The sequence below is a fragment of the Neomonachus schauinslandi genome, chromosome 16 (genome assembly GCF_002201575.2).
Source record: "Neomonachus schauinslandi chromosome 16, ASM220157v2, whole genome shotgun sequence".
NCBI lineage: Eukaryota > Metazoa > Chordata > Mammalia > Carnivora > Phocidae > Neomonachus > Neomonachus schauinslandi.
In genome coordinates, this window is record NC_058418.1 from 52,867,888 (window position 1) to 52,895,217 (window position 27,330).

Here is a 27,330-nt window from a genome sequence, read left to right on the forward strand (position 1 = left end):
CCCTTTTTTTTTTTTTTTTTTAAAGATTTATTTATTTATTTGAGAGAGCGAGAATGAGAGAGAGAGTACATGAGAGGGGGTAGGGTTAGAGGGAGAAGCAGGCTCCTTGCTGAGCAGGGAGCCCGATGCGGGACTCGATCCAGGGACTCCAGGATCATGACCTGAGCCGAAGGCAGTCGCGTAACCAACTGAGCCACCCAGGCGCCCCTCATCTGCCTTTTTGATTCCATGTGCCATATGAGGGTAGCTTTTTCTACAACTAAAAGAACAAAGTCCTCAAATGCTCCTTAAGTATTTTCTGGAACCCAGTGGGTGGCTGGGGTCAGCCTAGAGCAGGAGGGAGCCATCTGAGGAGCCCATGACTGGGAACCAGCTTTACCCTGGGGCCATGTCTGGTTCTTGTACCTCCTTCCTGCCCTCTTGCTCAGGAGAAGAAACAGGGCAGCCATCGAAGGGTGTAAGCAAGAGTGTGATGAGGCCAGGTTCTTGAAGTGAAAAACGTGTGCTTTCTAGAAAGAGGAGTTGCTGGTGTCTCCCCGTTGCCTTCCACACCAACAGCTGTGGGCAGAGCAGGGTCCCGTTGCCCCTTCTGGGATCCTGGCCTCCTCTGCAGCCTCTCCCAGCTTCTCCCTCTGCTCTCTCTGCAGGACTTTGGGAAGTGCCCACGACTGAGGCTGTTTACTCAGGAGTACATCCTCGCCTTGAACGAGCTCAACGCGGGGATGGAGGTGGTAAAGAAGTTCATTCAAAGGTGGGTTTCCCAGCTGGACCCCCTCCCCACCTGTCTACCAGCCAACTCTCCTCTCCACCCCAGAACTACTCACGCCACTGATGCCCAGAGAGAAGTTGCTTGTATTCAAAGGCCCCAAGCATCTCATCTTCTAAAAGGGGTCACCTGGGTCCTCCTGACCCCATGTGGTCTGAGACGCTTACAAGCTGTGTGACATTGAGCCAGTTGCTGTACCTCTCTGGTCCTGTTTACTCCACTGTCCACAGGGGTTGTTGCATAATTAAATAAGGTGATACATGAGGAAGCCCCTAGCACAGTACCTGACACATAGTAGGAACTCAGGAAATGGTACCAGTTCTAAATAATAGGATTGTTTCCATGGGTCCCACACCTTCCACACCTTTGGTTTACGAGTGCTGAGTGCGTCAGGGGATAGTGCCCCGTTGGCCCCAGACTCTGGTTCATCATGGGGAGGACTTGAACAACCACCTCCCAAACTTGGGCAAGAGGAAACCAGATCTTTTTTTTTTTTTTTTTTAAAGATTTTATTTATTTATTTGAGACAGAGAGAATGAGAGACAGAGAGCATGAGAGGGGGGAGGGTCAGAGGAAGAAGCAGACTCCCTGCCGAGCAGGGAGCCCGATGCGGGACTCGATCCCGGGACTCCAGGATCATGACCTGAGCCGAAGGCAGTCGCTTAACCAACTGAGCCACCCAGGCGCCCAAGAGGAAACCAGATCTTCTGGTTCTTACTCACTTCTGGTGTTTTGGAGGAGAGGGCTTGCTTTTTCTTTGATTTTAAAATTTTCTTTCTGTGTCTCTGTCTCCTTATCTGGAAAATGAGAACCATAGTACTTGCTTCATCCGGTTAATGCGCAGGTTCAGTGAGCTCATATCCGTAAACACTAGGAACTGTGTCAGCGCAATGCAGATGTCAACGATCACTGTCATGACTCTTCTCATTTTTTAAGAAAATCAAAAGAGCCGGTTTAAGCTGGTTTTGAAGCTTATGTGTTTCCTAAGTATACTCACCTAGAACTCACAAAGCATTTCTAAATCCCAAGGAAGTATCCCTCTGCTGGAGCCCTGGTGACTTCAGGGTCCCTTTAAAGTACCCAGTTATGGTTTTGTAAAATTTTTTCAGGTTAGGCCTCTCTTATCAGTGGCCACAGTGATTTTCCAGGAGTGTTACAGATATTATGCCCAGGCTCCAGACAGCCCTGTATTGGCGGTATTGGCCTCCATTTTACAGATGAGAAAACTGAGGCACAGCGATAGCCATAATGAATAACAACAGCTGGCGTTCAGGGAGGACTTAGCAAATGTGTCCCAGGCCCTGTGCTGGGCCAGGGTGACCATAATCGTTTTTCTTTCAAGGCAGGCCACTTTTGAGACTAAAACGTGGTATTATGAATTCTTATTCCAGAACCCCCAGGCATAAATATGACTGTCCCGGGATATAGGACTACCGTATGCTAAGTCTTTCCATGAATCAGAAAACTGGGTCGTTCTCCAAACCCACTGAGGAGGGCTCCACCCCCCCCACCCGCCTCCCTGCGTGGGCACTGCTTCTGCCCCAGCCTGCTCACCCTGTGCTCTGCTCTCTTCTAGCATGCACGGCCCCACGGGGCACTGCCCCCACCCCCGGGTCCTGCCCAACCTGGTGGCCGTGTGCCTGGCTGCCATCTACTCCTGCTATGAAGAGTTCATCAACAGGTCAGCCCTGCTACCCCCAGGAGAGCCCGCTACCACCTCGGGATGGGGACTGAGAAGGGCCGAGTCACCGGGGAGGGCGGCTTGTACCTTGGCCAGGCCAGGCAGGTGGAGTGGCGTTTGCTGGGACTGCCCCCAGGGTGTTTGCCGAGCCCGTGCGCTCCCCGATTCCCAGCCCTGAATCTAGCGATGTTACTGGAAAAGCACACACTGTGAATCAACACTGGGAACTGCGAGACTGTTGTGTTGCCTTGGCTTTAGGAGCAAGTGTTTGATGCTGAAGATTTCTCACCACCTGGTGCGTGTGACACATCGGGGCTTGTGTGAGAGAGAGCGTGCGTGCATGCAGGTGCAGGTGTGCGTGGGGGGTGAGTGTGCGTGTGCGTGCGTGTGCACAAGGGCTAGCAGGAGGTTTTCTCCCTTGTCTCCATCGGCAGAATTTCATTTTGCCCGTGGTGCGCATGGATTTCTTGAGCGCCTGTGCGCGTCAGGCACGGTTTCAGGTGCTACTGGGGGAGATGGCCTACGATACGCAGGATCGAGTCAGATGGGAAAAGCCTGAGAAAACAAGAAACTGGAACCATATGCTAACGTGTGGCCAGAAAAGGGTATGGCAGGGTCACTGCCTTGGGTCCTCCAGGGTTTGGGGGCAAGCAGCTTATTAGGGACGTAACCTGAGGAAGCTCTGGGAGGGGACCCAAGAAGGGAGGACAGCCAGTAGGTCTGATGACCACGGCAGGCACCTGCACATTCCCCACTGGGACCCCCCCAGGAGACTGTGTGGAATATGTCTGAGCCATTCCCCTGAGGGATGATGGCGCTGGGGTAGTTACTTACCAGCTTCCATTCTTTCCTGAGGTTCACTCCTGGGATGCAGAGTGATGCAGTTGCCACTAGTCTGTGTAGAACTTTATACAGTGACCTCTGGGGTCATTAGAGAGGATGTGATGCGCAGGACCAGGTAGCATCTGCTGTAGCTCTCCTGTCCAGTTGTTCCAGTGCTACACTGCACAACTCCCAGGGGACCAAAATGTGTGTAGCTAGAGCTACTGTCCTTAGAGAGAAGGTGGTGGAGCATTCTGACATGCAGAAAATCTGCACAAATGAAGCTTCTAAAACAAACACTGTACTTTGAGATCTTGGGGAAGGGGCCACAAAAGCTCATTCAGGGCATATTTTCTCATGACAGGACTTGAGAAGGGAGGATTACTGTTTTCAGTGTCCGTAGCCCTAGGTCCTGATATTCAACCGGCACCTCTCCATTCTTAAATCATTTCCCTGTTCAGAAGGAGGTGATAGAACCCCTGGGGCCAGAACATGAAGATGTCATGCAGGGCATTCATAAGTGCTTGTTCTGTGCCCTACAGAGTGTTATATTAAAAGCAAAAGAAACAAAAAAGAAGCAGCAGCAGGTCAAAGGGTAGCACTTGGCTAGTACCACCATCCCGGCATCCCTGTGTGCAGGGACGGTCACTTGCCCTTGGCCTCCCACACTGCAGCTCCGGAGCCGGTCGCCATGCATTTCTAACTCAGGCCACCCTAGGAAGCAGGGAAACCATTCGGACTATCACACATTCTCAGGCTCCCTTTCCTGCCGAGGCCCGTGACTCATGTCGGCCTCCCAGGGCCCGCTCGGTGGATGCCTGGCCTGGGATTGGGAGGGGGCAGGAGCAGGAAACAGCACCTCCCAGAATTTTCCCTCTGTGTCCTCAAAGCCCTGCCCAAGTGCCCTGGAGCAGGTTTTCCTGACTCAGGAGCAAGAAGCAGAAGAACTCTGGAAATCTCTCTCCCAACACCCACCCCAGGAGAAGGGCAGAGGTGGAAAGGACCAGAATTAGGAACTGCGCACACTGTTGCACAGACAGGGGCCTGGGGACGGCAGCAACCAGCTCTCGTCCTTCTCATCCTCTCAGCCCTCGTCTGATGACAGCTCATTATGTGCCAGGTGCCGAGGGCACAAAGGTGAACCAGTTAGATGGGGCCCTTGCCCTCCAGAGCCGACAGGAGATGGAGGAGTAGCGAGGGAGCGTGGTCTGTGTCAGGGAGTTTCAACCTATCTGTCACTTGGGAAGGGTTTACAAAATCAGAACATTAGCTAAGCACACATGTACCCTGTGACCCAGCTGCTCATAGCTTTGGGGACATTCATCAGAAGACACGTACAGGAATGTTCTAGCAGCGTTTTTTGTAACAGCCCCTAACTAAAATCTGCCTCCACTCCTACGACAGGAGAATGGATGGACAGTTGGGGTCTGTCCACACAAAGGCACGCTATAGAACAGCAAGAACGGATGAACGAGAGCAACAAACAATGAATAAATCTCACAAAGGCAAAACTGGGCAAAAGAAGCCAGACCCAAAAGATACATACAGTTGTGATTCTTTTTCCTGGGATTTCAGGAATAGGCAAAAGGAATGTGTGGTGGTGGGGGCCAGAAGGACAGCCACCTTTGGGGTGGGGCATTAGGTGGAAGGGCATGAGAGAAGCCTCTGGGTTCCTAGAAACGTTTCCCATCTTGCTCTAGGTCAGTGGCACTCAGCTGGGAGCAGTTTGGAGCCCCACGGGTGTTTGGCCATATCTGGAGACCTTTTGGGTTACCATAGACTGGGCGGGAGGAGGGGTGCTGCTGGCATCCAGCAGGGAGAAGTCGGAAATGCTGCTAAGCATGCTACCGTGTCTGGGCAGCCCCCCGCAGAGACTGATCCGGCCCCAAATGTCAGTAGTGCCGAGGTGCAGAAATCCTGATCTGGCGGCTGGGTGTCACACAAGTAAAAGTTTATGAAGCTTGGCACCTGAGTTTGATGCGCTTGACTGTCCGGGGTGTGCTGGAGTCCTGTTGCATTTGGAAGCGCGTCACTTCCCAATTCCATAGTCCCTGAGGGCTCCTTGATAGTTTGGGTTCAGTCGTGGTGGGCATATTCTCACCAAGGACACTGGCAAATGCTGCAGCCGGGGCTCCTTTTTTCTGGCGAGTTCTTGTTGCATCAGCATAAAACTGGTTATATCTTAAGGGAAAAAGGGGTGCCCAGGCCCCATCCACTGTAATTCGGATCTAATTGGGAGGGCCCTGGCATTGGTTTTTTGGTTTTGGTTTTGGGTTTTTTTGCTCTTGTTCTTTTTTCATTTTAAACTTCCCAGGCAAGTCGAGTGTGTGGCCAGAGTTGAGAACTCCTGCTCTGGGGGGAGGTGAGGGAGGGATCCTTCACAGAGGTGATATTTAAGTTGAGAGCTCCTGGCTGTTGGCAAGGCAGGAGGCAGGACAAGGTGATCTAGGCAGAGGAAACAGCACGTGCAAAGGCCCAGAGGTGCAGATGGAGTTGGCATTAGTCACCTTTTCCATCTCTGCTCCTTAAACACCTGCTTCAGAATCCCCGGGACACGGCATTTCGCGGGTGGGCCCAGGAATTCTCGTTCTTTGCAGCATCCACAAGCACTCTGCTCCTCAATAAAGGCCGCTGCAGGGGAGAAAGGGAGGGAAACAGTGTGAGAGCAGAGCGAGGGGAAGAGAAGCAAAGATGGAGTTGGGGAGGACAGCAGCCTGGCCAGGCCGTGGGGGGCTAGTACAGCTGAGCAGCTCAAGCTTCCTGTGCTGAGCACATTCCGATTCAGCAGGCCTGGGCCGGGGCCTGAGACTCTGCTTGCCTTCCAGCCTCCCAGGCATGCTGGTGCTGCTGCCTGGGGACCACGCTTTGAGTGGCAAGACTGGCCCTGTGTTTCAGTTGTGGAGTGTTTATTCTGAGAGCACAGGGGTCACCGATAGGTTTTAAGTAGACTAGGACGGAACTTGATGAGCTGTCAGTTTCCAAATTCCCCCCTGGCTTCTGCTACATGGAGGATGGACTGGAGGGGGGCAAGTGTGACCTTGAGCGGATTGCAACCAGGTGCCCAGGGTGGAGGCCTGGGGAAGGCGAGGCAGGTCCTGCTGCTTCCTGCATAGGCCTGTCCCAGCTCCCAGCTCCCAGCTCAGAGCAGTGCAGCCCCCTTGGAGCCCAGAGTAGTTTCCTGTTAGTTCCTCCAGGAAGTCATCGTAAGGGCTGCAATGCTGGGGGACCTTTGCCAGGCTCAAGTCCATCCCATCCTGGTGGTCAGTCCCTGGAAGATAAAGCCCCGTGTCCTCCGGGCCTGTCCACAGTGCTCTCAGTGGGTACATGATGTACTCACAGAAGAACAGACAACTTGACCCAGGTTAGCATAGCTCACTGGAAAATCACCCGATCTGAGCCAAACAGCCTTGAAAATCCACTCCTAAATCCCAGCAGAGGCAAACAAAGGGAAATGGAGTGTTGAGTATTTGGGTAGCAAATTAGCTCTGAACCCATGGAGATAGTTACACCCCCACCCCCGCCCCAACCTCACCCCAGACCACACACAATTTTCCATCAGCCGTTGAATTCTCGGACTTTAGTTGATGGGTTTTGTTCTCCCCCAGCAAAGTTTAAAGTGTAGTTATTAAACGTCTTTGGTGGGCTCAGCTGAGGCCTGGCTTGTGGCACATGCTGGAGAAATTCGGGCCCTCCAGGTGCATTGTACCCAAAATCTGTGCTCAACCCAGTCCTTGTGCACAAGGAATGTGTACATCTCTTTGCAAGCACAGGGCACATGTGTGTGGCACATTTAGGGAGGGCCTGGATCAGCAGCTGTTTGTGATCATGCTATCATGCTCAGAGTCTCTTGGAGCAGTGGACTCAACCTTGACCGCACACACAGGGAGCCCGGAAAGTTACCGGTATCTGGACCCCCAACCCAGAGATTCTAATCAAATTGGGCTTCAGGATGTTCAGAAGTGCCCACAAGGGGTAGTAGTATCCAGCCAGGGGTGGAAAGCTCTAGTTCAGGGGTAGAAGTGTGAAGGTGGCAAGTGGGAGAAATCAGGGAAGACTTCTTGGAGGAGGAGGATCTGCACAGGACCACTGGGGTGGTGAAGAGCCAGGGCTTTGTAGTCAGAGACCTGATTTCAAATCCCAGCCACCTCCACTTATAAGCCATGTTATCAAGGGTAGGACATTTGACCTCTGAGAGTGTCTGCTCACTGATAACGTGGTGATGGTAATACTGGCCTTCCCGAGAGGTCTCAGAATATCTGTGAGGTCTGTGATAGCCCTCAGTGCTGTGCCACGCCGGAACACCAACAAAGGAAGCCCATTTCTGGGATTGCCTTCACTCTAATGAGCCGCCCACTGAGTGAGGAGGTGCTTTAGCGAGCCTCAAGGCTCTGACAAGTCCTGCGATATAGAGGCCTAATTTCAGTGTGTTTGGCCCAGCATTTCCCACACAGATGTGACATCAGGGATGCCGTGGAGCCCTTTTCTCAGCGAACCCCTGTTACCAAGCATCGTCCTCCAGGTGGTTGGAGATGCTGTACCTGGGGGTTCAGCCAAGAGCAGGGGTGGACCGGAGGGACCCGCAGACTGCAGGAGGCTAGAATTCTGGGGTTTGGGATCCCTTTGAAGTGGGCTTCCAGGTGGAGAGTAGATGCTGAGCTTTCTCACCTGGCCAGGGATGGGGCAGTAGAGGTGAGGCCTGGCCCCCCCCCCCAGGGGGACAAAGGGGCAGCTAGACTCCAGGATGCAACTAGAAGCGAAGGCACTTAGTACGTCTCATAGATGGCCAGGGAGGGCCTTGTGGTGGAGGTGACGGCCACGGACTCGTGGGTATCACGTAGAGATTAACGTTCACTTCCCCATTCATCAAATGTGTGTCAAACGCCTTCTGTGCGTCGGGATTACAGCCGGAGCTTCAGTGACAGACACTTAGGGGTGGACGCCACCTCCGCCTGGCCCCGTCTGGAGACCCGGAGCAAACCACTCTCCCAGCCTGAGCCTCAGTTTCCTCCCTCGTGGGGTGGGATAGGACACCACTGGCTCGCGGCACCACCACCCGCTTCAGGGTGTGTGACGGCTCAGGCCGGTGCGGGCGGCCATGCTCACGCGCGCCCTCCGCTCTCCCGGCAGCCGTGACAACTCCCCCAGCCTGAAGGAGATCCGGAACGGCTGCCAGCAGCCCTGCGACCGGAAGCCCACCTTACCTCTGCGCCTTCTGCACCCCAGCCCGGACCTGGTGTCTCAGGAAGCCACGCTGTCCGAGGCGCGGCTCAAGTCGGTGGTCGTGGCCTCCAGCGAGATCCACGTGGAGGTGGAGCATACCAGCACTGCCAAGCCGGCGCTCACGGCCAGCGCGGGCAACGACAGCGAGCCCAACCTCATCGACTGCCTCATGGTCAGCCCTGCCTGCAGCACCATGAGCATCGAGCTGGGCCCCCAGGCCGACCGCACCCTCGGCTGCTACGTGGAAATCCTCAAGCTGCTGTGAGTGTCCCCTCTGCGGGCCTGTCACCAGTGGGGCGGGAGAGGGGGACTCGGTGGGCATGCTGAGCATGTGTGCACACGTGTGTAAGCGCGCACACTTGAGGTGTGCGTAAATGCGACTGGGTGCCCAGGACGCAGATGCGGGGCGTGCGGGCACATGTTTAGGGTGTGTATGTCTGTGAACATAAGCTCTGTGCGTGATTGTGTGTGCACATGTGGGGGTGCACACAGGGCTGTTTGTGTTCGTGTCTGCCTATCTGGGCACACGCGCAGGGTGTGTGCATGAGCCTGACGTATATAGCTGTGTCCGTGAGGTTGAGCATGTGTGTGTATGTGTCTGCATCCAGCTGCCAGGATGGCCATGAGCCCACGGGCGCCCAGGTGTGTCTGTGAGTGTGTGAATGTCTTTATATTTTGCGGGGGGGGCGGCCCATTCTGAGTTTGTGAGTGCATATGTGTGTTCAAGCGACTTTGGCTCTGTGCAGCTGTGACAACACATGTGTGTTGCCTGAGTGTGTGTGTGTGTGTCTGCATTTGGAGGTGGATGTGGATTTTTCTGAAGGGGCCTATGTGTGTTTTGAGTGCCTGCGTGTGTGTGTGCACAAGTGTGAGTGTGTCTGGGTGCTTTGTGCTGCTTTGTGCATGAGCAGCTGTGAGTGCGCATGTGTGGCTCTGAGCGTTTGTGCACAAAACTTGGAGCGCATGCGTGTTTCTCTGTGTGTATGTGTGTAGATCTGCGCACGAGCCAGCACGTGACTATGTTTCTGTGTCATGTCGCCTGCATGCTCTGTGTGTATTTCTCTGTGTCCCAGTGGGCAGGGACGGAGTGTGGCGTGCAGAAGCTGGCACTTCCAGGCGCAGTCAGTGGTGGCTGGGGGGCTTTTCAGAGGGATTGTGCGCGCGACTGTGTGGTCCCCTCTAACCAGTGCAAGGTGCCTGTCTAATGACCGGGCACCAGGGCCCCTCGATGCAGGGCAATGCCTGGTTCCTGGGGCTGGTCCGTGTTGCTGGGCCTTCGCCAAGTCCCACTTGTTGCCCGGCTCTGCGGCTTCTGCTCTGCCTCTCTCGTGAACCTGTGGTTGCCCAGAGTGCGCTCGTGGGCTGCAGGGTGGAGGCACGTGTCGGCTGCCTGGTGAGCGGCTGACCTGGACTTGGGAGGTGCCTAGGGGTGTCCCACGTGCTGGAAAGCCGAGGCCTGTGGTACATACGTGCACACGTACTCGCACATACACACACTCTCCCCTAGGCACCCACGTCGTGCAGCGACTTCTTGTGGCTTGAGAGTTCGGGTGCAGCAACCCCAGACACTTCCTCTGTCCTTGCTTTGGCCCCTGAGAGGGGAGGTTGAGGCCTCCCCAGGGTCAGCTGCAGCCTCGCCCACAGTTCTGGCAGCAGAGGCCAGCCGAGGGCACAGCCACATTGAGCCATCTCCTCACACTCCCTGCACCTGCCGAAGGAAATTCCAAATTCTGCTCAGAGGGCGTTGCTGAGAACACAAGTCAATTTCTTTAAAGCAGCGGGCAGCCCCCGCTTTCTCCCGGGAGTGGCGATCAGCCCTCCAGGGGACAGGTCGGTCAGGGCCCGCGTCTCGCCGCGGCCCCCTTACTTCCTCCAGCTGTTCTCCACAAACCCCTGGAACTCCCAGGCCTTCTGCTGGCTTGGGCCCTGACTCACGTTTCTCACTAAGCACTGACGGTTTGCCTTTCATCATGCAGTTGACACACATTTTTTTTTCCTTCTCCATAAACATGCTCACGAATGCGGATTCTGTTCTCCCTGGTCTGCTTCCAGACCTCCTGCCTGCTGCCAGGGTGTGGGGGGGGTCAGGTGCCCGGGCCAGGGCTGGCCACCGGGAGCCAGGAGGCATTCCTAGCCACTGCCCAGAGTAACACCTCACCCCTGCCCGGGGGGTCTCCACAAAGCAGGTTTATACTTCTGGAAGCCTTTTTCACCTTGGGGTGGAGGGAGAGGCTCAGGACATAATTCGGACTTGAGAAATCCTTCCCGAGCCTTGCTTCCTGCTTGCGTCGCTGGCCCACCAGAGGCCCTCAGACACGTTGGACCCACAAACTCCAGCAGCTCCAAAGGACGGTACATTGGCAAAAGCAGCAGATTCAGAGCCAGACTGCTGGGTCCAGGGCCGTGGATGCCAGGGGTGGCTTGTGGCCTTGGGCGAGTTAGTGGTCCTCTCTGAGCCACGGCTGCGTCCAGGCACGAGCGTGAGAGGGACGTTCCCTGGGCACTGGCACAGCGTAGACGCGTCGCAAGCGCAGACCTGGGCAAGTGGGAGTTACTACACTTTGTGGTTATAACAGTGTTCCCTCTATTTTAAGATACCATTGGGAGTGAGATGCATCCTCGATTTAATAGCAGCAGTTTGAGAGGGAAAAAGCTCCAATATGGCATTCAGTGCACACTCAGATCGCAAGAAGCGTGCGTTGTCTGGGGATTGAGGACATGTGGCCATCTCACTTAGCCTGCTCTGTAACTGGGGGCAGCGTTTTTGGCTCCTGGGCCTCAGTTTTCTTGTCTGTACAATGTGTATTGTGACGTAGGGCCTTTCCACTGCTGGCCCAGTGCCGGTTCTTGGTGAGAGTGCACTGCTCTTACCAACTGGAACACTCGCCAGTGAGAGTTATGTGTAAAGGGGAAAGAACAGAGGAACGGGGGGCCTTGTGGGGGCCAAAGGAGCTCCACTTAGAGCAGGCACTGCCACTCCCCGGGAGTGTGGGCAGCGCAGCCCACAGCCCCCGATTAGTTCCCTTCCCACAGGAAGGGTGCATCCTTGGAATCTGACACCTTTGAAAAGTAACATAAGCCCTGAGAAGTTCCCCAGAGACCCTTAAAAAGGAAAACTCTTCCCAGCGCAGGCCAGCATCACCCTGTGAGGCCCAGGCTGGGTGGTACGATGGAAAGAATGTGGACTCGGAAGCAAGACTGAGCAGGTTTGGGTCTCTAGGAGTTTGGATTCCACCTCTTACCCTACGAGGCAACTGTGTGCAGCTCACACATTTCTTTAGGAAAAGTGCTTTCCTTTATCAAGCACTTCCCACACACGTGCACTGGGCCCGGCTCTGTGCTAGGTGCCGGGGGGACGGGGGGTGGAGACAGATCTCCTGCTCTCAGTCCCTCTGCATCTGAGCAGCACCAACTACGAAAAGCGGTGACAGCGCCTGCTTGGTGGGACAGAGTAGGGGAGGCTGCTGGCCCACGGAAGGCCACCGGCAAGGGGACAGGCTTCTGTCCAGGAAGAGAAAAGAGCAGCCATCCTGAGGGAGTGATGGGCACATCCACTCTTCTGACCAGCTCAAATCTGGCTACTTGATCTTTTGCAAATACCCACGTTTTGAAAGAGGTCTTGTTGGGCTGGAGGTGAGCTGGAAGATGCCTCGTCCCTCAGGGGCCTTTGGGGGAAAATGCAGACAAGACTTGGGGTTGTCTTAAAGACTGGGCAGCGTGACTAGAATGTAGGAGGCAAGCGTCTGCATCACCCAGGACAGTGCTGCTCAGTAAAGAACTGTCCCGGCCAGATGCCACAGCTCCACTGTGAGCACCAGAGGCTTGGTGCAGGGAGCAGGGGATTGTTTGGAGGCTTGGAAACCCTGTCTGACAAGGAATGGCTGAAACAGCTCCCAACAGCCTGAGAGCTAGAGAGGGAGGGTGGCTGGACAGGAGGGACCAGGACCAGGTCCCAGATCGTTGCTGGAGTCTGACACCCCCACCCCGGGGGGCCACGGCCTTGTGCTCTCCGGCTTGTGGCCTGGGAGGGCTGGGGTTCGGGGTGGGTGCTGTTGTGCGTGCGGCTGTCAGGGCCAGGCCTGCCTGCCCCCGGCCAGTACGCTGGGGACTTCGGGCTTCTCAAGGCTCGCATGGCGCACCTGCCCTCTGGCTCAGCGTCAGCGGCTGTTCTGCGGATAGGGCAGCCTTCTCCTCACATTGTGCAGAAGTTCTGAGAATCAGGAGGAAACCGTGTGCTGGGAGGAAGCATCTTGTCCCCAGGACAGGTTCGAGTTTGGGCTCAGGCCGCAGCTGTCAGGTTGGCTTACGGTTCCACCAAGCATACGCTGTATGTCTGCCAGGCCAAAGCTGCTGCCCCAAGCCCTGGGAACCACCCTGTCCCCATTTCCGCACCTGCCCAGCTTGTCCCTGGTGTTATCCACACCCAACACAGCAGGAGAAAGGCGGTTCTTGGCCATCTGGCTTCTAAACCACCCGTGGGATGCAGAATGAGGCTGAAGACCTGGGCCTCGTGCTCACTGAGTCCAGCTTTCCCCCTTATTAGCTCTGTGACCTTCGGCGGCCGCCCTGAGCTCGTTGGGAGGTCTGGGGAGTCCTAGAGCCAGCCTGGCCCTGTTAATGTGAGGACTAAATGTTAGGTGATTGACACCTACAGCTCATCGGAGGCCTTTGGGATGCTCAAGGTGCCTTATCACCCTTTCCTTCATGAACGCAGGGCAGGCCTGGCTGTCTTCTTCCCCGGGGGTGGGTGGGCAGGCCTCTCCCAGCCTAGCTGCCGTTCTTCCTTCCGTCCCAGGCCAGTCTGGCCCGCCAGCCCTGAGGCTGGCACTGCTCTCCGGATGCTCATGGCCGATGCTCTGCTGGCCACGGGTGTCCCACACCCTACCCCTTGGGCTTGGCTAGCCCTTGGGCACCCAGCCTCTGCCCAGCACACCTACTGTGCACCCCCAGACTGGTCAGCCCGGGCATTTGGAGCAGGGCCAGGAGCTAACTGCAGACTCGGAACCGGGCCTGGCTGAGGCAGGAAGCAGGTCCAGTGCCCTCTTTCTCTTCGTGCCCGTGTCCCCCACTCGCAGTCCTGTGTGAGCTGCCAGGATGGAGCCTGCAGGAGGCCGAGCTCAAGGCGGGGGAGACTGAGCTTAGTGCCCGGGGAGTGCGGGCGACATGCACCATTGTGCGGAATGGGCTCGTTGAAATCCCCTTCTGCTCAGGAGTGAACCCAGGCCAGGCTGTGTTGCTGCCCTGAAGGCCCCAGCTCCGTGGCCTCTGATACCCACTGATAAGGAGTGATTTAAAGTCTCCTCAGGGTTTTCTGTATTTAATGGCATTTCTACATAGAACATGTTTTATTTTTTTAAAGCCAAAGAAAAACTAGTAAGTGCCTTTTTCGATAGAGGGAAGTGGCCTTCTGTGCAGGTGGGAGCAGGAGACGAGACGTCGTGCTGTTCAGTGAATAGGACCACAGACGTGGGAGCCAGGCTCCTGGGTTCAAGCCCCAGCTCCTACCAGCGGTGCGACCCTGGGCCAGCCCTTACCCTGAGGGTTTTCACGTCTGTAGAATGGGGGTGGCAAGTGCGTCCAGCTCAGCAGGTTTCTCGGAGGGACGCAGGGGCTGATCCATGTGTGCATTTGGAAGAGCCTCTGCTCCCAACAAGCTCTGTCTATAGTGTTTGCTCCTGTTACTTTTAGATTTTTCTGGAAACCATGAATCAGACAGGTGAGGGAGGTTGTGGGGAGGGGTTTAGAGGGAAGACAAGCTTGTCACAAAAATCAATGACTCTCCCCCCCAAAAAAGAAGCACATAGTTTTGGGGTCAAAAGGGGTCTCCACATCCTGCTGTGAGGCCGATGGGCCTGTGGGCTCACTGGGCCCGGCCACCTGGCACACAGAGCTCATGCCCAGCCTTGGGCACTGGGGTCCAAGGACCCGGCTGTGGATCCCAGCTCCCCACTTGCCAGGTGTCTGGACTCAGGTGGGGCCTCACTCTCAACTGTAAGGCAGGTAACTCGAGTGCCAGTTCTGAGGAGCCCATGAGCAAGTTTGGGCCCAGTGCACGGCCTCACGAGTGCCCCTCAAACCTCCACATGTCGCACTGTTAAGGACTTAGCTCAGGCCACCAGACGCTTCTGGGAATTCTTTTCCAGGGTGGGAGCTGGATTCTGAAGGCTGCCACTTTCTCACTGGAGTCTCTGCAGGGAGGGAGGGCAGGAAAGGGCTGTCACCCGGGGGTTATATAAACAGTGCCTTATTGGTGGGGGCACATACTGGTTCCTGGGGATGAGAAGATCTCAATTGTCTTTTGGTGTAAAGTACAGACGTACGGCACGTAAACAGATACGCAGCATATTGGGACAACAGTCAGGGACAAATGTCGAGAAAGCTCCTCGGGGCGGGGGGGCGGGCCACAGGAGCACCAGCAGATGGTGGTAAGAAGCTTGAGAAACGCCAGATTCTCAATGGAAGGGAGCCCCAGGGCCACAGGCCCACGATTCAGGGTCCTTTCCTCTGCCAGGCCATCCAGGCACTGTCGGGGCCCCTCCTGTGGGCAGTGCCAGATGTCAGTAGGGGTCCGACTGTAGCAGTACCCGCGCCAACACAGGCCATTGGATGAAGGGTTCAGATACCCCCTCCTGCCAGAATCCAGCTTCCTGCCCCAGCCAAGACAGGATCCAGGTCAGACTGCGCGCCCGAGTGCGCAGCTGAGGACGCACGCTGTTCCACTTGTCAACATCCCCTTCGACTTGGGAGTGAACCCCGGACCCCCGCTGCCTCTCCCTAGCGTGTGCTGCGTCCGCAGCTCAACAGGCCTCTTCCGGGCACCAGCCATCTGCCTGGCCTGGTGCCCAGCCTGACAGGTGCAGAGATAAGAGGCGGCCCCTCCCGGGGCTGCTGTGAGCAAGGTATGTGCGCACCTGGGCACCCGGAAGTCTTCCGTGTTGGCGGGGCTGTTCCAGGGGCCCCACCGCTGTGTGTGGGGCCACAGAGGTGCCTGGCTGGCTTAGGACGGTCGGTGAGAACTGGCTACCTCTGGGTTTGCTTTCCAGCACAGTCCCCAAAACCAGAGTAATAGGAGAACCCAGGTCAGGGGCTGTACCAGGTCTAGGCTCTGGGTGGGGCAAGAAGAGGTCACAGCCCCAGAAGCACCTGAGGTCAAATCCAAAGTACTAGCTGGTGATTTGTACAAATATGAAACATCTGTGGGCCTTGTCCTCCTGCAAAATGGGGTGTAGGAATTAGGGGCCTCGGGGGGCGTCTATGAGTGTTAAGCGGGGCACATGTGAATGTTCTAGTGCCCGGTGAAGGCCCGTCAGTCCTCAGGCTGAGGTGCTGCCATGCCCCACGCGTTCCTTCCCCTGCTCCTGATCCTCCTGGCTCCTCCTCGGGGGCAGTTGGCAGAAGCTGGGATGGGGGGGAGCCCTGCCGACTCCGCAGCGGCCTCCAGGAGCTGTCGCTTCCCTTCCTGGGACCTCTCTCTGCGGTGCAGCTCTGCGGTCACCTCGCCAGTAACTGAACCGCTCCCCACCTATAACACAGATTCGTGGTGGTCGGGCTGATCCCATGGTCTCAGCGGTCCCGACAAGCAGTGGGTGCTTGGCAAGTCATTCATGCCAACGTCCCTGTTCTCGAACAGTCCATCCCAGGCCAGGGTAGGGGCAGGACCCTTCAGTGCCTGGTCCCACCTGAGGCCTCAGCTGCCATCTGTCAGAGCAGGCGAGGGCAAGGCTGGATTTGATTTCTCATCCACCACAGCTGTGTTACCTTGCACAGTTAACTTCTCAGAGCTTTGGTTTCCTCACCTGTTGAGTGGGGCCGAGCTTAGTTACTTCACTGTGAAGAGTAAGTGAACAGAGGTAAAGCTCTTGGCATCATGCAGCGCGGGTACAACGTGCTGTCGCCGTCCTAGCTGCTGGGTTTTGTTCCGTTACTCTACTCTCCCCGTTGTTATTACTGTCATTCGAAGGGACTGTTTTGTTAAAGCACTGTTATCTGGACATAGGAGGAGAAGCATCTGATAAATGAGGCGGGTTGACCAAACTGCAAATAAATAGCACATATTTATTGTTTTTTATGAATGAGTCTATACATTTGCCCCTCAGTTCTGGTCAAAGATGAGAATGCTTTTGCATTCCCAACATAAGCCTCCTCTGCTAGTCAGCTCGGGCGGCCGCAACAAAATTATACAGACCAGGTGGCTTCGGCAACAGAAATTTATTTTCTGGCAGTTCTGGAAGCTGGAAGTGTGAAATCATGGTGTGGGCAGGGTCGGTTTCCTCTGGGGTCTCTCTCCTGGGCCTGCAGTGAGCTGCCTTCTTCCCGTATCCTCACAGGGTCTTCTTCCCTCTGTGTGTGTGTGTGTCCTGGTCTCCTCGCCACGTTAGGACACTAGTCACACTGGGCTAGGGTCCCCCTCATGGCCCCATTTTTGCCTTCATCACATCTGTGTCTCCAAACACAGACACAGTCTAAGGTACTGGGGTGAGGATTTCAGCCCGATAATTCGAAAGTCGGAAGGAACAATGATCTGGTAACTGGGGTACAGGGGTGAGGTGGGATGAAAGGGGAGGGGTAGAGCTGGAGGTCTGGGCCCTTTGGTTGCCATAAGGAGGTCTCTGGACAGGTTCTGTCAGCTGCTTGTCTCCCCAGCTCCCTGGAAGCAGGACAAAGCCCACGGGAGTCTCTGCCAGACCCTCGCCCCATCGTGGGCCATCCGTGACAGCACACGGTGAACCTCTCCTTGTCCAGTCTGAACCTGACTGTCGCCCCCTCTCTCTCTAGGTCCGACTACGATGACTGGAGACCGTCCCTGGCCAGCTTGCTTCAACCCATTCCATTCCCCAAAGAGTAAGTCCCACACCGGTCTCTGACCTCAGTTGTCCACAAGTCACCCCGGGAACACCACGGACAGTGGTGAGAGAGGGAGAGGTTGGTCTTCAGCTGTGGGACCCCTGGGGAGGCACAACCACCCCCCACCCTGAAAAATGGGGAGGTTACCTCATGGCAACATTACAAGGATTCACTGAGCTAAGAAGGCAGACAAAGCCCTCCCCACCGTGCCTTCATGCAGTGAAGTTAGCGATTTTGATTATGCCTCCGATGGGACCAGGACTACCTGCCTGCGCGCTCTCCGAAGGCCACAGCAAAAATCACAGGATAATGCACATGGAATTGCTTTCTGGGCCTTACAGCGATATGCTGAACACACTCTTACTGCGCCCATTACGATTATTACCTTGTGTTCCATGGCGAGTTGGGCCAGAAATGGGCCCTTCGTCTTTCTCTTGCCAGCCCTTATCTCGATATTGAATTTATCTGAGGAAAATAGGGAGAAAACTGGTGGATAATGGCCTGAGGAGAGAAGGCTTTGTCTGAATAACCAGGCCCTAAAATGCCTCCAGGTCTCTGTTTTGACAGATGTGGAGAAGCCAGGCCTCAGGAGGCAGCTCGGGGCTCTCTCAGGAGCCGATTAACGAGCCTGTGTTTATGAAATGTGGCTCTCCAAGGGGGACATTACACCCGGTAATTGCCCCATTTGCTGGCCTGGCCGGTCCCTGGGGCCCCCAGGACTCAAGACCGGAGAAATCTGACTCCTGAGAGCCACGGCTGTCTCCAAAGAGCAGTGGCGTCATTGGCTGCATTCGCTGTCCCCACGGCCCCAGGGACGCACGTGACAGTGGGCCCACGATGCAATTCACTTGAAGAATGGTCCCCGAACACCCCCCTGACGTACAGCGTAGTTAGTGCGGCCGCACCTTCTCGGTGGAACAATTACCGAGCACACCTGGGTCACGGGCCATCCGCTCAGCGCCGCTGCTGTCCGCAGGTGCGGGGCCCCGGGGGCTCCGTCTAGTCCCGTTCCTACAGTCTTGGCCTCTTCAGAGGAGGCCTTTGTTGTGCAGTTTCAAGGAGGGACAAAATGTCCGTGTTTCATTCTCAACTTCCTCCTCATTCTTCGGATCAGACAAAGCCTCACCGTCCCCAGAGGAAGATCTGTGGATCATTGTGGGTTTCAAAAGCACCCCGCTAACTGCAGTTTTCCCTCTGTTTTTGTTACAGAGCTCTCGCACATGAGAAGTTCACCAAGTGAGTATTGGGGCAACGCCCTCGTTACCTCCTTCCGGTGCAAATGTCCTGTCCTCTCTCCTGAGGCCGTCCCCCTGCGGCCAGCCCTCCTTCCAGCCCCTTCTCAGTCACATGCATTCTGGGAGGCAGCCATGGCTCCTCTTGGAAGTTCTGCACCACATGTCCAGGCCTGTCTGGGTGTTTCCTGACCCCGGCCAGCTCTGTTCGGCTCCCCATGCCCCGGCCCTCTCCTCTAGCCCCCATCATGGTCCACTCGAACCAGGACCCGGCGAATGACTGCCACCACCCTGTCTCTTTCAGGGAACTGAAGTATGTGATTCAGAGGTTCGCCGAAGACCCACGACAAGAGGTGAGGCCTCCCTCACTCCCTCGAAGGCACCCTGTCAGGGCTACGGCAGGACACCTGTGGGCCTCTCCGAGCCTTCTGTAGTCTTCTGCCAGGGCCTCCTTGTCTCCCACGGGCATTCAGAACAGTTTACAAAGGCTCCTTGCCTTGATGCATAAACACAGCCCCCCCCTGTGATGGGGGGTGCCCAGCCCATGATGTCAGTCCTTTCCTATACACTTAGGCTTGCCAGAGGTGGTTACCCAGCGGCTGGCGGTTTCTTCTTGGAGCACAGGTCTTGCTTTAGGTGCAGCCTGCCACAGGGGTTCCCAGCCAGCTCCAGGATAGCAGTGGGTCCTCGTTAGGCTGCTGTTCTGAGAATCAGCAAACCAGGGAAGACATCTGAGCTGGGATCTGAGCCGGCTTTCATTTCCCGAGCATGATGGCTGTGGGCCTCCCTGAGGGGCCACTCTGTCCCTCCAGTATCTGGGCTTCAGGGAGAGCTCAGCTTTCCCCACCCTCCGCCCCGCCCGGAGGCTGTGCGAGCAAGGACTGTGTGACCTGGGTTCCTCCATCCACTGTATCAGCGTAGCGACAGGCAGCCTTGCCTCGGGGCTCACCCTGTGTCAGGCACATGCGTTTTCTCCTTGAATTTCCCCCACAAGCACGAGTAGATTCTGTCATCACCCCCGTTTACATCGGAAGTACCCTCCTCTTAGAGTTGAGAAACCTGAAGTTGTGGGACATCCCCACGGTCACACAGCTGGTACCTGGCCAAGGCAGGACTCAAACCCAGGGACTGTGGCTCCAGAGTCTATTCAGTGCCCAGCTCCGCAGCGGACACACTGGGCCAGACAGGGCTGCAGAAATGAGCAGGATGCTGGCCTTGCCCCGTGTAGCTCGCAGCCCCCTTCTCTGTGGGCAAGGACCCTGGGATGTGAGGGGATCTGGCTTCCAGGTGGAGACAGACCGGGACACATGTACCCCCAGCGCAGTGGGAGGTTAAGGAGGGGCAGAGGAGGAAATTATTTCTTCTTGATGGAACCAGAATATTCTCTCTTCAGGCCCCGCTGTAAAACCGTCCTAGAAGGATCAAGTTCTAAAACACCTTGATTCTAAACCCTGATTCCCAAAGTGGTCCTCAGGTGCAGTGGGAACAAGCAAAACTGGCAGATAGGGAGCTCTTAAGTGGTCGGATACCAGTGCTGGTCTAAGCCATCCTTCACTGCGTGTGAAGACAGATTCTCAGAATTCCCCTGGAAAGTGAGCCTTTAGTTCAAGCACAAACTTTGAAACTAAAGAGTAAAAGTGGTCCCAGCTGCTTCCCAGAGTGGAGAGGCAGAGCCAAGTGCTGGCAGGGAGATTTCCGAGCCCGGTACCATCCGCAAGGCGCCGGGGGGACTGGTAAGCAAGGGGCCCGTCCTGCAGGGGAGGCCCTGCCCCCAGCAGGCCCCTCACCAGGCCTTGCTCCGGGCTCCTGTGTGCCTCTCCCTTTGATTCTTTTTCTGCTCCTCGCTCTCCCCTCCCACCTTCTTCCTCCTGAAGAAGCCAGAGTTATAAATCCTTTGATGTATTTGCTGAATAGTTTCATACTCTTGATTCCTTAGTTTTTTGAAGTAGACAAATTAACATTTGATATTCTTCCAACTCCGAGGGAAAAATCAAAGCCCCACTGCCTCTGTTTTCTGTTTACTTGTGTGTGGGTTGTGATCAATTGAATATCTGTGAGTAAGTGGCTTTTGGCAGCAAATTGTCCTTCACTCCTGAAGGAAATGATCGGGACATCTCTCAGCTCTCTTCTGAGGACAGGGAGGAGGGGAAGAAACAAAGGCTTTTGCTTCTCTCTCTCTCTCTCTTCAGTTATAGGAGGGGCCGAGGTGTGTGTGGAGCTCTTTCCGCACACACATGCCCACCACACACTCCCACGCGCAACTCTGGGAGGGCGGTCGAGACCCACAGAGGGAACTGTGCTCATGCACACAACTGTCCCACCCTGGACAAAGAGCCTTCCAGGGAGAGGCACAGACCGAGAAGGAGGTGCAGACCCCCAGCGGTGAAGGGGGAGGGTGCCCTGTGAGCAGGACGTTCAGAGGGAGCTGAGGGCAGAGAGAGAAAGGAGAAAAAAGAGCTCCTCCCGTAACCACCCCCCGCCCCCCAGAGGGGCGTAGGAGAAAAGGGGACTAAGTCTGAGCAGTGGCTTGGAGCCTCTCTTCCCGTGATTTGGCCACAGACTTGCTTTTGTTGCGAGCAACTCACCAAGCCCGGCCTGGCCCTTCGTCCCTCGGAGCTGAAGGTGAATGGCTGGAGTTCCCCAGTTTATGGAAGCCACGCTTTTCCCCAAAAGGCCTTCCATGGTATTAGTAGGAGATGGGAGCCGCTGGACTAGAAGTGAAACAGGCCTCCTAACTGCGGGACTTGTCCGAGCCTTTACCGTCTGCCGGGCTCCCTGGGGCCCACGGGGACTGACCGCTGTGCCCCTCCCCTGCGCAGGTGCATTCGTGCCTGCTGAGCGTGCGGGCGGGCAAAGACGGCTGGTTCCAGCTCTACAGCCCCGGAGGGGTGGCCTGTGACGACGACGGCGAGCTGTTCGCCAGCATGGTATGCGGGGCGGGCCCTCCCGGGGCGCGGCGGGGCGGGCCCCAGGCTTGCCCCTCGGACGAGGCCAGAGCTGCCCCGACCCGGCGGGGGCGGCCAGCCTGGGAACCCCCAGACTGCATCGAGGCTGAGGAAGGTGATGAAGGGGACGACCACAAGTGTCGCCTGCCATCTCTCACCTGAGGGGCGCCCAGCCAGGGGCTCGAAACTCCTGCCCGCACGCAGCCCCACTCAGCTCCATGAGGCGGTGACACCTCGCAGACGAGGGGCTGAAGCCCGAGGCGCCCACCGCCCAAGCGCACACCGCTCATTGTAGCAGCAGCGTTCAGGTCCGGCCACGGAGGGCTTGGTGTGCACAGGGGTTCCAGAAGGCGCTGCAGACCCACCGGCTCGCCTGACCTTTGCCTGAAAAGCCAAGGTCAGGATGATCGTCTCACCCTGGAGATGAGAGATGTGAGGTCACCAAACCAGTAACCGCACCCCCGGTGACCTCAGTGCTTTCTTTGTGCTGGACCCCTCACGTGCGCTGTTTCTTCATCTTCCGCCTTCTGCCTTAAGCACGCTGGTGTTGAAGCAGCCTAGGGAGGCGTGGTGGCCTGCCCGAGCTCACACGGGCCTTCGGCCTCCACGTCGCTCTGTGACCCAAGCCCACACTGTCCAGAGCCGACCCCTTCTGCCAGTGGCAGCGTGCACGTCTCTTGAAGTGGGCCCACGCTCCCCTCCCGGTGGCCGGGGACCTCGTCCTGCTTGCTGACGCGGCCAGCTGGGCTCTGGGACCCTGCGTGTTCCCAACCCCAAGAAAACATGACTCGGACGGCGCCCTGGGCTTCGCCACCTCGTCTGTGAACCAGGAGCGGAGCGCCGGCTTCTGGGCTCACCGTGCCTTTGCACGCGACAGCGGACGCGGGGCGCCCAGCCAGGGCCTAGGGCACAACGGCCTGCAGTTGGTCTCGTCTCTCTGCTGGGCCACCCGTTCAGCGGGGCCCACGGCTCACGAAGCTCTCGCAGTGACGCCAGATCCGGCGCTGCCTCTCGAGTCTTTCTTGAAAGGGACTTATTTTTGGAGCGTCTTCCTTGCGCACTGGCCCTCCACTCCTCACCGTCCTGACGAGCGCCTCTCGAGTGCCCTGTGCACCCTGGAGGTGCTGGCCTCCGCCTGCCCGCACCCCCCCCACCTCTCACAAGGGCTCCCCTGATGTCACAGCTTCACCATGGCAACAGCCAGTGGTCCCCCACCCCTCGATGTGGGGACTCAGTGTGTGAGAGAAGTCGGGCAGCTGGCAGCTTCCCAGCCTGCGAGATTGCGTCCGTGTGCCAGAGTTGTTAATGATGGAGCGGAAAAAATATACATGGAAAAGGAAGCAGGCAGCCCCTGGGATGGCAGCGCCTCGTTGCCATGGAGATGCAGGGCGCGGGAGAGGTCCCCTTGGTCAGGCTGCCGTTTCCAGCCACGGAAGGGCGTTTGTTATCGCATGAAGTCTGGGGGGAAAGCACACGAAATGCATGGGCCCCAGCCCTGTTGGTTGGGGTCCCCTGCCCTTGGGCGCCCCTCCAGATACGCCAGGAAGAAACAGTTTTCTCAACGGCGGCCCTGCTGGTAACCCGGGTGGGGCAGAATTTGCCAATTTCTGGATTTCTGGGGCAGGTGATCACTCAGCACCCCTTGGAGCTCCCAGAGAGTTTGGGAAGGGGGAGGCAGAGCTCCCTGCCGTTCTCTGTCCTGCATGTGGTGGCACTGTACCCCCTAAACACTAATGCCGCCCAACCCCCACCCTGGCAACCCCCATTTGACTTCCTGCCTCCAAGCCTGACGCTCCAGGTCCCTCACATGCATGGAATCCTACAGGATTTGTCCTTTGTGATTGGCTTACTTAGCACCATGTCCTTGAGGTTCATCCACATTGGAGCGTGTGTCAGGGAGGGGGGTCTTCTGAATCTCCCTGCAGGGAGGGGTCTGATGATCATTTCAGATCGAGCGTCCAGGCAGGAGGTAGGGCGGGCCTTCTGGTTTTGGAATCCTTCCAGCATCCCAGAAGCAGGCGTCTTGGGCCACAGCCCCACGGTGGCCCCTGCTCTTCACACGGGCCGTCTCCCCTCGCAGGTGCACATCCTCATGGGCTCCTGTTACAAGACCAAAAAATTCCTGCTCTCCCTGGCGGAAAACAAGCTGGGCCCCTGCATGCTCCTGGCGCTGAGGGGGAACCAGACCATGGTGGAGGTAAGGAGCCGGCCCGCGTCCCTGGCCAGGCCACTGTCCTGTCCGGGCCTTCGTCCTTGTTGGCTGAGCGCCTTGTAGGAGCCCAGAGCTGTGAGCTCAGCCGGAGCACAGCCCCCGCCGAGGTGTGGCCCCGGCCTGCCCTGAGCCTCGGGCTAGGCTGCCGCCACAAGTTACCCATCTCACTTGTCATCTGTGTTAACCCGAGGGATCAGGGGAGGTTTCTGTTCCATTTGTCTATTGCTGTGTAACAGAGCACCCAAACGGGGGCTTAAAACGGTGATACTTATTTGGCTCACAGATCTTGGGGTGACTGGGCTCAATTGACAGGTGCTCGCTCTGGGTCTCGTGGGGGAGGCCAGAGCATCTGGGGCCCCGGGCCTCTCTCCATGCAGCAGCCTGGGCCACAGTCTTCCCGCTCACCAGGGAGCGCACGGCTGGCCCAGTTCCTGTCTGTCTCCTCCCAAAGTCCCCAGAAGCCTGAGGCTCCCAGAGCTGCTGTCCAAAGGCAGACAGAAGCCGTCCTGCTCTTCCTCACGCACCTCCCAAGTCAGCCCCCTCATGTCACTGTGCCACATTCTGCAGGGAGAAGTGCCAGCCCATAGTCTAGGGCTGGGGCTGAGAACACCTCTTAGTGGGAAGCGCGTCCCGAGAATTTGAGCCCCAGACTTTCTTCCCTGCCACTGAGCGTTGCAGTGAGATTTGGGGGCAAGGAGTTCACAAGAAGGCAGGAGCAGAGCGTCCAGGCCAGGCCCTGCAGCAGGAGGTGTGGTGTGAGAACAGGGAGGAGGCCAGCATGGCTGGGTCGAGGGGCAAGAGGTTGGGGATTCAGGTGGATGGGCCTGGAGAGCCTATGAGGCGCCCACAGGCCCTGGTAAGGATCTTGGAGGTTGGGTCCAGATGCTTGTGCAGGGGACTTGCAGGGACTGGGGGTGCGGGGGGAGCCGGGAGGCAGGTGAGCCATGCTGTGAGGGCCTGGGCCAGGTGGGCTCTCCTTGGGAGGGGAGGAGTCATCAGAAAGGGAATCGAGGCAGGGCTACCTTCGCGTGAAGCCCAGGCTCCCAGGCAGGAGGGCTGGGAGGAGTGACACACGCAACCGCCCGAGGCTCCAGGAGGCATGATGTGGCAGGTGCTCCCCAGGGCTCCAGTTTAACTCAGTGAGCATGTCTTGAGCACCAACCAAGGGCCAGGCAAAGGAGAGAAAGCTAGGGATGCAAAGAGGTGTCCTGTCTTGTGGGCTCTCTCCCAACCCTTCAGGTCCTGGCATGCATCCTTTCTCCATGCATTTGCCAAGGGCCTGCTCTGTGCTCAGCTGAGTATGCATGAATGTTCCCATTGTATGGATGGGAAGCTGCGGATGGCGATTTGCCCAATATCACACAGCCGGAAAGGCAGAGAGGGGAGAGCACGGTTGCTCGTTTTCAGGATAAGATTTTGAGGTGCATAGAGCACACCGAGCTTATCCATAGAACCCTGTCCCCTGGTGCGTGGGGCTGTTGGCCCAGGCTGAGGGGGTTTGGCCCTCTGTGCCTGTAAGGAGCAGCCCTGCCCGGAGTCTCGGGCTGGCTGTAAGGTGCCTCCCCTGCTCTCGGGCAGATCCTGTGCCTGATGCTGGAATACAACATTATCGACAACAACGACACCCAGCTGCAGATCATCTCAACCCTGGAGAGCACGGGCGTGGGCAAGCGCATGTATGAGCAGCTGTGTGACCGGCAGCGGGAGCTCAAAGAGCTGGTGAGTCCACAGCCCGGCTCCGCGGCTCCAGAGCTGGGCCAGTCAGAGAGCACAGCTGGGGTGCGGTGGGGCAGAGGCCAGGACCACCACACCTGCATGGGCCTCTGTCCCAGTGAGTTCTCCAGACCCAGAGAAGTCGGGACTACCACCTGCCACTTTCCAGATGATCACAGAGAGGGCAAGTCAGTGGCCCACAGTCACAGAGCTCCTCCTTGGCCGTGCCAGGAATGCGTCCTCACCCCCAGCGTCACGCACGCCAGTCACTGTCACCCCCCCACACACACACATTATCCATGTGCCTTAGGCCCTTCTTTAAGGGCACCAGGGCTGGACTTCAGAATGGCAACGAACTCATGCCCCTGGTCCCCTGGAGCAGCTCTCACCCAGTGGCTGATAGGGGAGGGTGTGTAAATACCCCAGCTCCCTCTCCACGTGGGTGGGACACCTCTGAGACATGACCCAGAGGCCCTCAGCGGTAGCTGTGCGCGAACACTCCCTTCCTGAAGGGGCTTCACTGTCTCCCTTCCCCTGCTGGTGTTTCTTGGGATCCCCTCTCTAATAAACCAACTCCACCCCAACCTTGTCTCAGGGTCTGCCCTGAGACCAAGACCCCCATGTTGTTGCCTTGTACCACCCAGAAGTGAACCTGGCACTGTGCGTGATGTTAATGGGGAGGGGGGGTGCAGGATGGAGGCTCAGGGGAAAGAATGGGTCGTAATCAGTCTGTTTCTGTTGCAGCAAAGGAAAGGCGGGCCCACTAGGCTAACACTGCCCTCCAAGTCCACAGTGAGTTGGCTTCAATCTTCTGTGGGGCCGGGTGGAGGGAAGAAGGTGGTTAGGCCTCCCCACTGGGGAGCAGCAGCGTCTGGCGGAGGCGAACAAGACAACGTAGTCCTGGACAGGCCAGCTTTTCCAGGAGGCAACCGGGGTGCAGGAAACCAAACAGGATAAGGATTATTGTTGATATTAATGTTAATATGTTACCAGTTAGTAATAATAGCTAATACCCATGGAGCGTTTCTGTATCAGATGCTGGGTCATGAGTCCATTTTATCACCACAAAAGCACTATGAAGTTGGTGCCTCTTTCCAGCCCCATTAACAAGTCTTCAGGGATCTCAGTTCTTTCTGTCCTGCTGCCTCACTGTCCTTGGCATGAGACTTCCACCTCATGGTCCAAAAAGACTGCTCAAGCTCTAGCCATCATGTCTGCATTCAAACCAGCAGAAGGAGGAGGAGCAAAGAAGAACATGCCCCTTCCCTTTCAGGACTTGCCTGGAAGTTCCAGTGGACACATCTCCCTGTATACCATTGTCCAGGTTCAGGACATGGCCACACCTGGCTGGGAGATTAGCCTTAATTCAGGGCAGCTGGCTGACGGCTAAAATTCAAGGATTCAGTCGCTAAGGTGGAAGGGAGAACGGATTTTACCCTTGGTGGCCTCTTGGTCTAGTGCTCACACATGCATTGATCTACACAGGCCTTAGAGTTGGGGGGACCTCAGTGTTCACAGGTGGGAAATGGGCACAAGGTGAGGGTGGGTCAGGTGAGTTGGCCAGGCACACATGGACGCGCGCACGCACACACACCCGTGGGAGGGACGTGGCCTCAGAACACCCCAGTTGGTGAATCAGGGCGTGAGTCACAGTACTGGAGGCTTTCTCCCTCACCCCCAGGGACGTGGAAGCAGCCTTTCCCTCCCCGGCAGCCCCCTCGGCCCAACCCCCCCCCCCCGCGCCCCAGCGTCACCCCCCCTCCTGGGGATGAGCTGCCCCCAGCTACAGCTCTCTGCGGGGCAGGGGAAGGGAGGTGGGGAGAGGGGTACAACGGGGTCTCAGGAGCTGCTCGCAGCCCGAGGCCTTCCCCGACACCCCACCAGCCCGTCTGTTT

At 57.0% G+C, this 27,330-nt stretch overlaps 1 protein-coding gene across 1 annotated transcript in view; it reads left to right on the forward strand.

The window, feature by feature from the left end:
* Positions 1-27,330, forward strand: part of LOC110593872 (c-Maf inducing protein) — a 227,556-nt gene that overhangs the window by 195,294 nt on the left and 4,932 nt on the right. The window contains exons 8-17 of the mRNA XM_044911310.1: positions 648-751; positions 2,343-2,447; positions 8,397-8,750; positions 17,265-17,330; positions 18,543-18,569; positions 18,870-18,918; positions 21,385-21,492; positions 23,591-23,707; positions 25,301-25,441; positions 26,180-26,227. Coding sequence (XP_044767245.1) covers positions 648-751; positions 2,343-2,447; positions 8,397-8,750; positions 17,265-17,330; positions 18,543-18,569; positions 18,870-18,918; positions 21,385-21,492; positions 23,591-23,707; positions 25,301-25,441; positions 26,180-26,227 — 1,119 coding nt within the window. The remainder of the gene's footprint in view (positions 1-647; positions 752-2,342; positions 2,448-8,396; positions 8,751-17,264; positions 17,331-18,542; positions 18,570-18,869; positions 18,919-21,384; positions 21,493-23,590; positions 23,708-25,300; positions 25,442-26,179; positions 26,228-27,330) is intronic.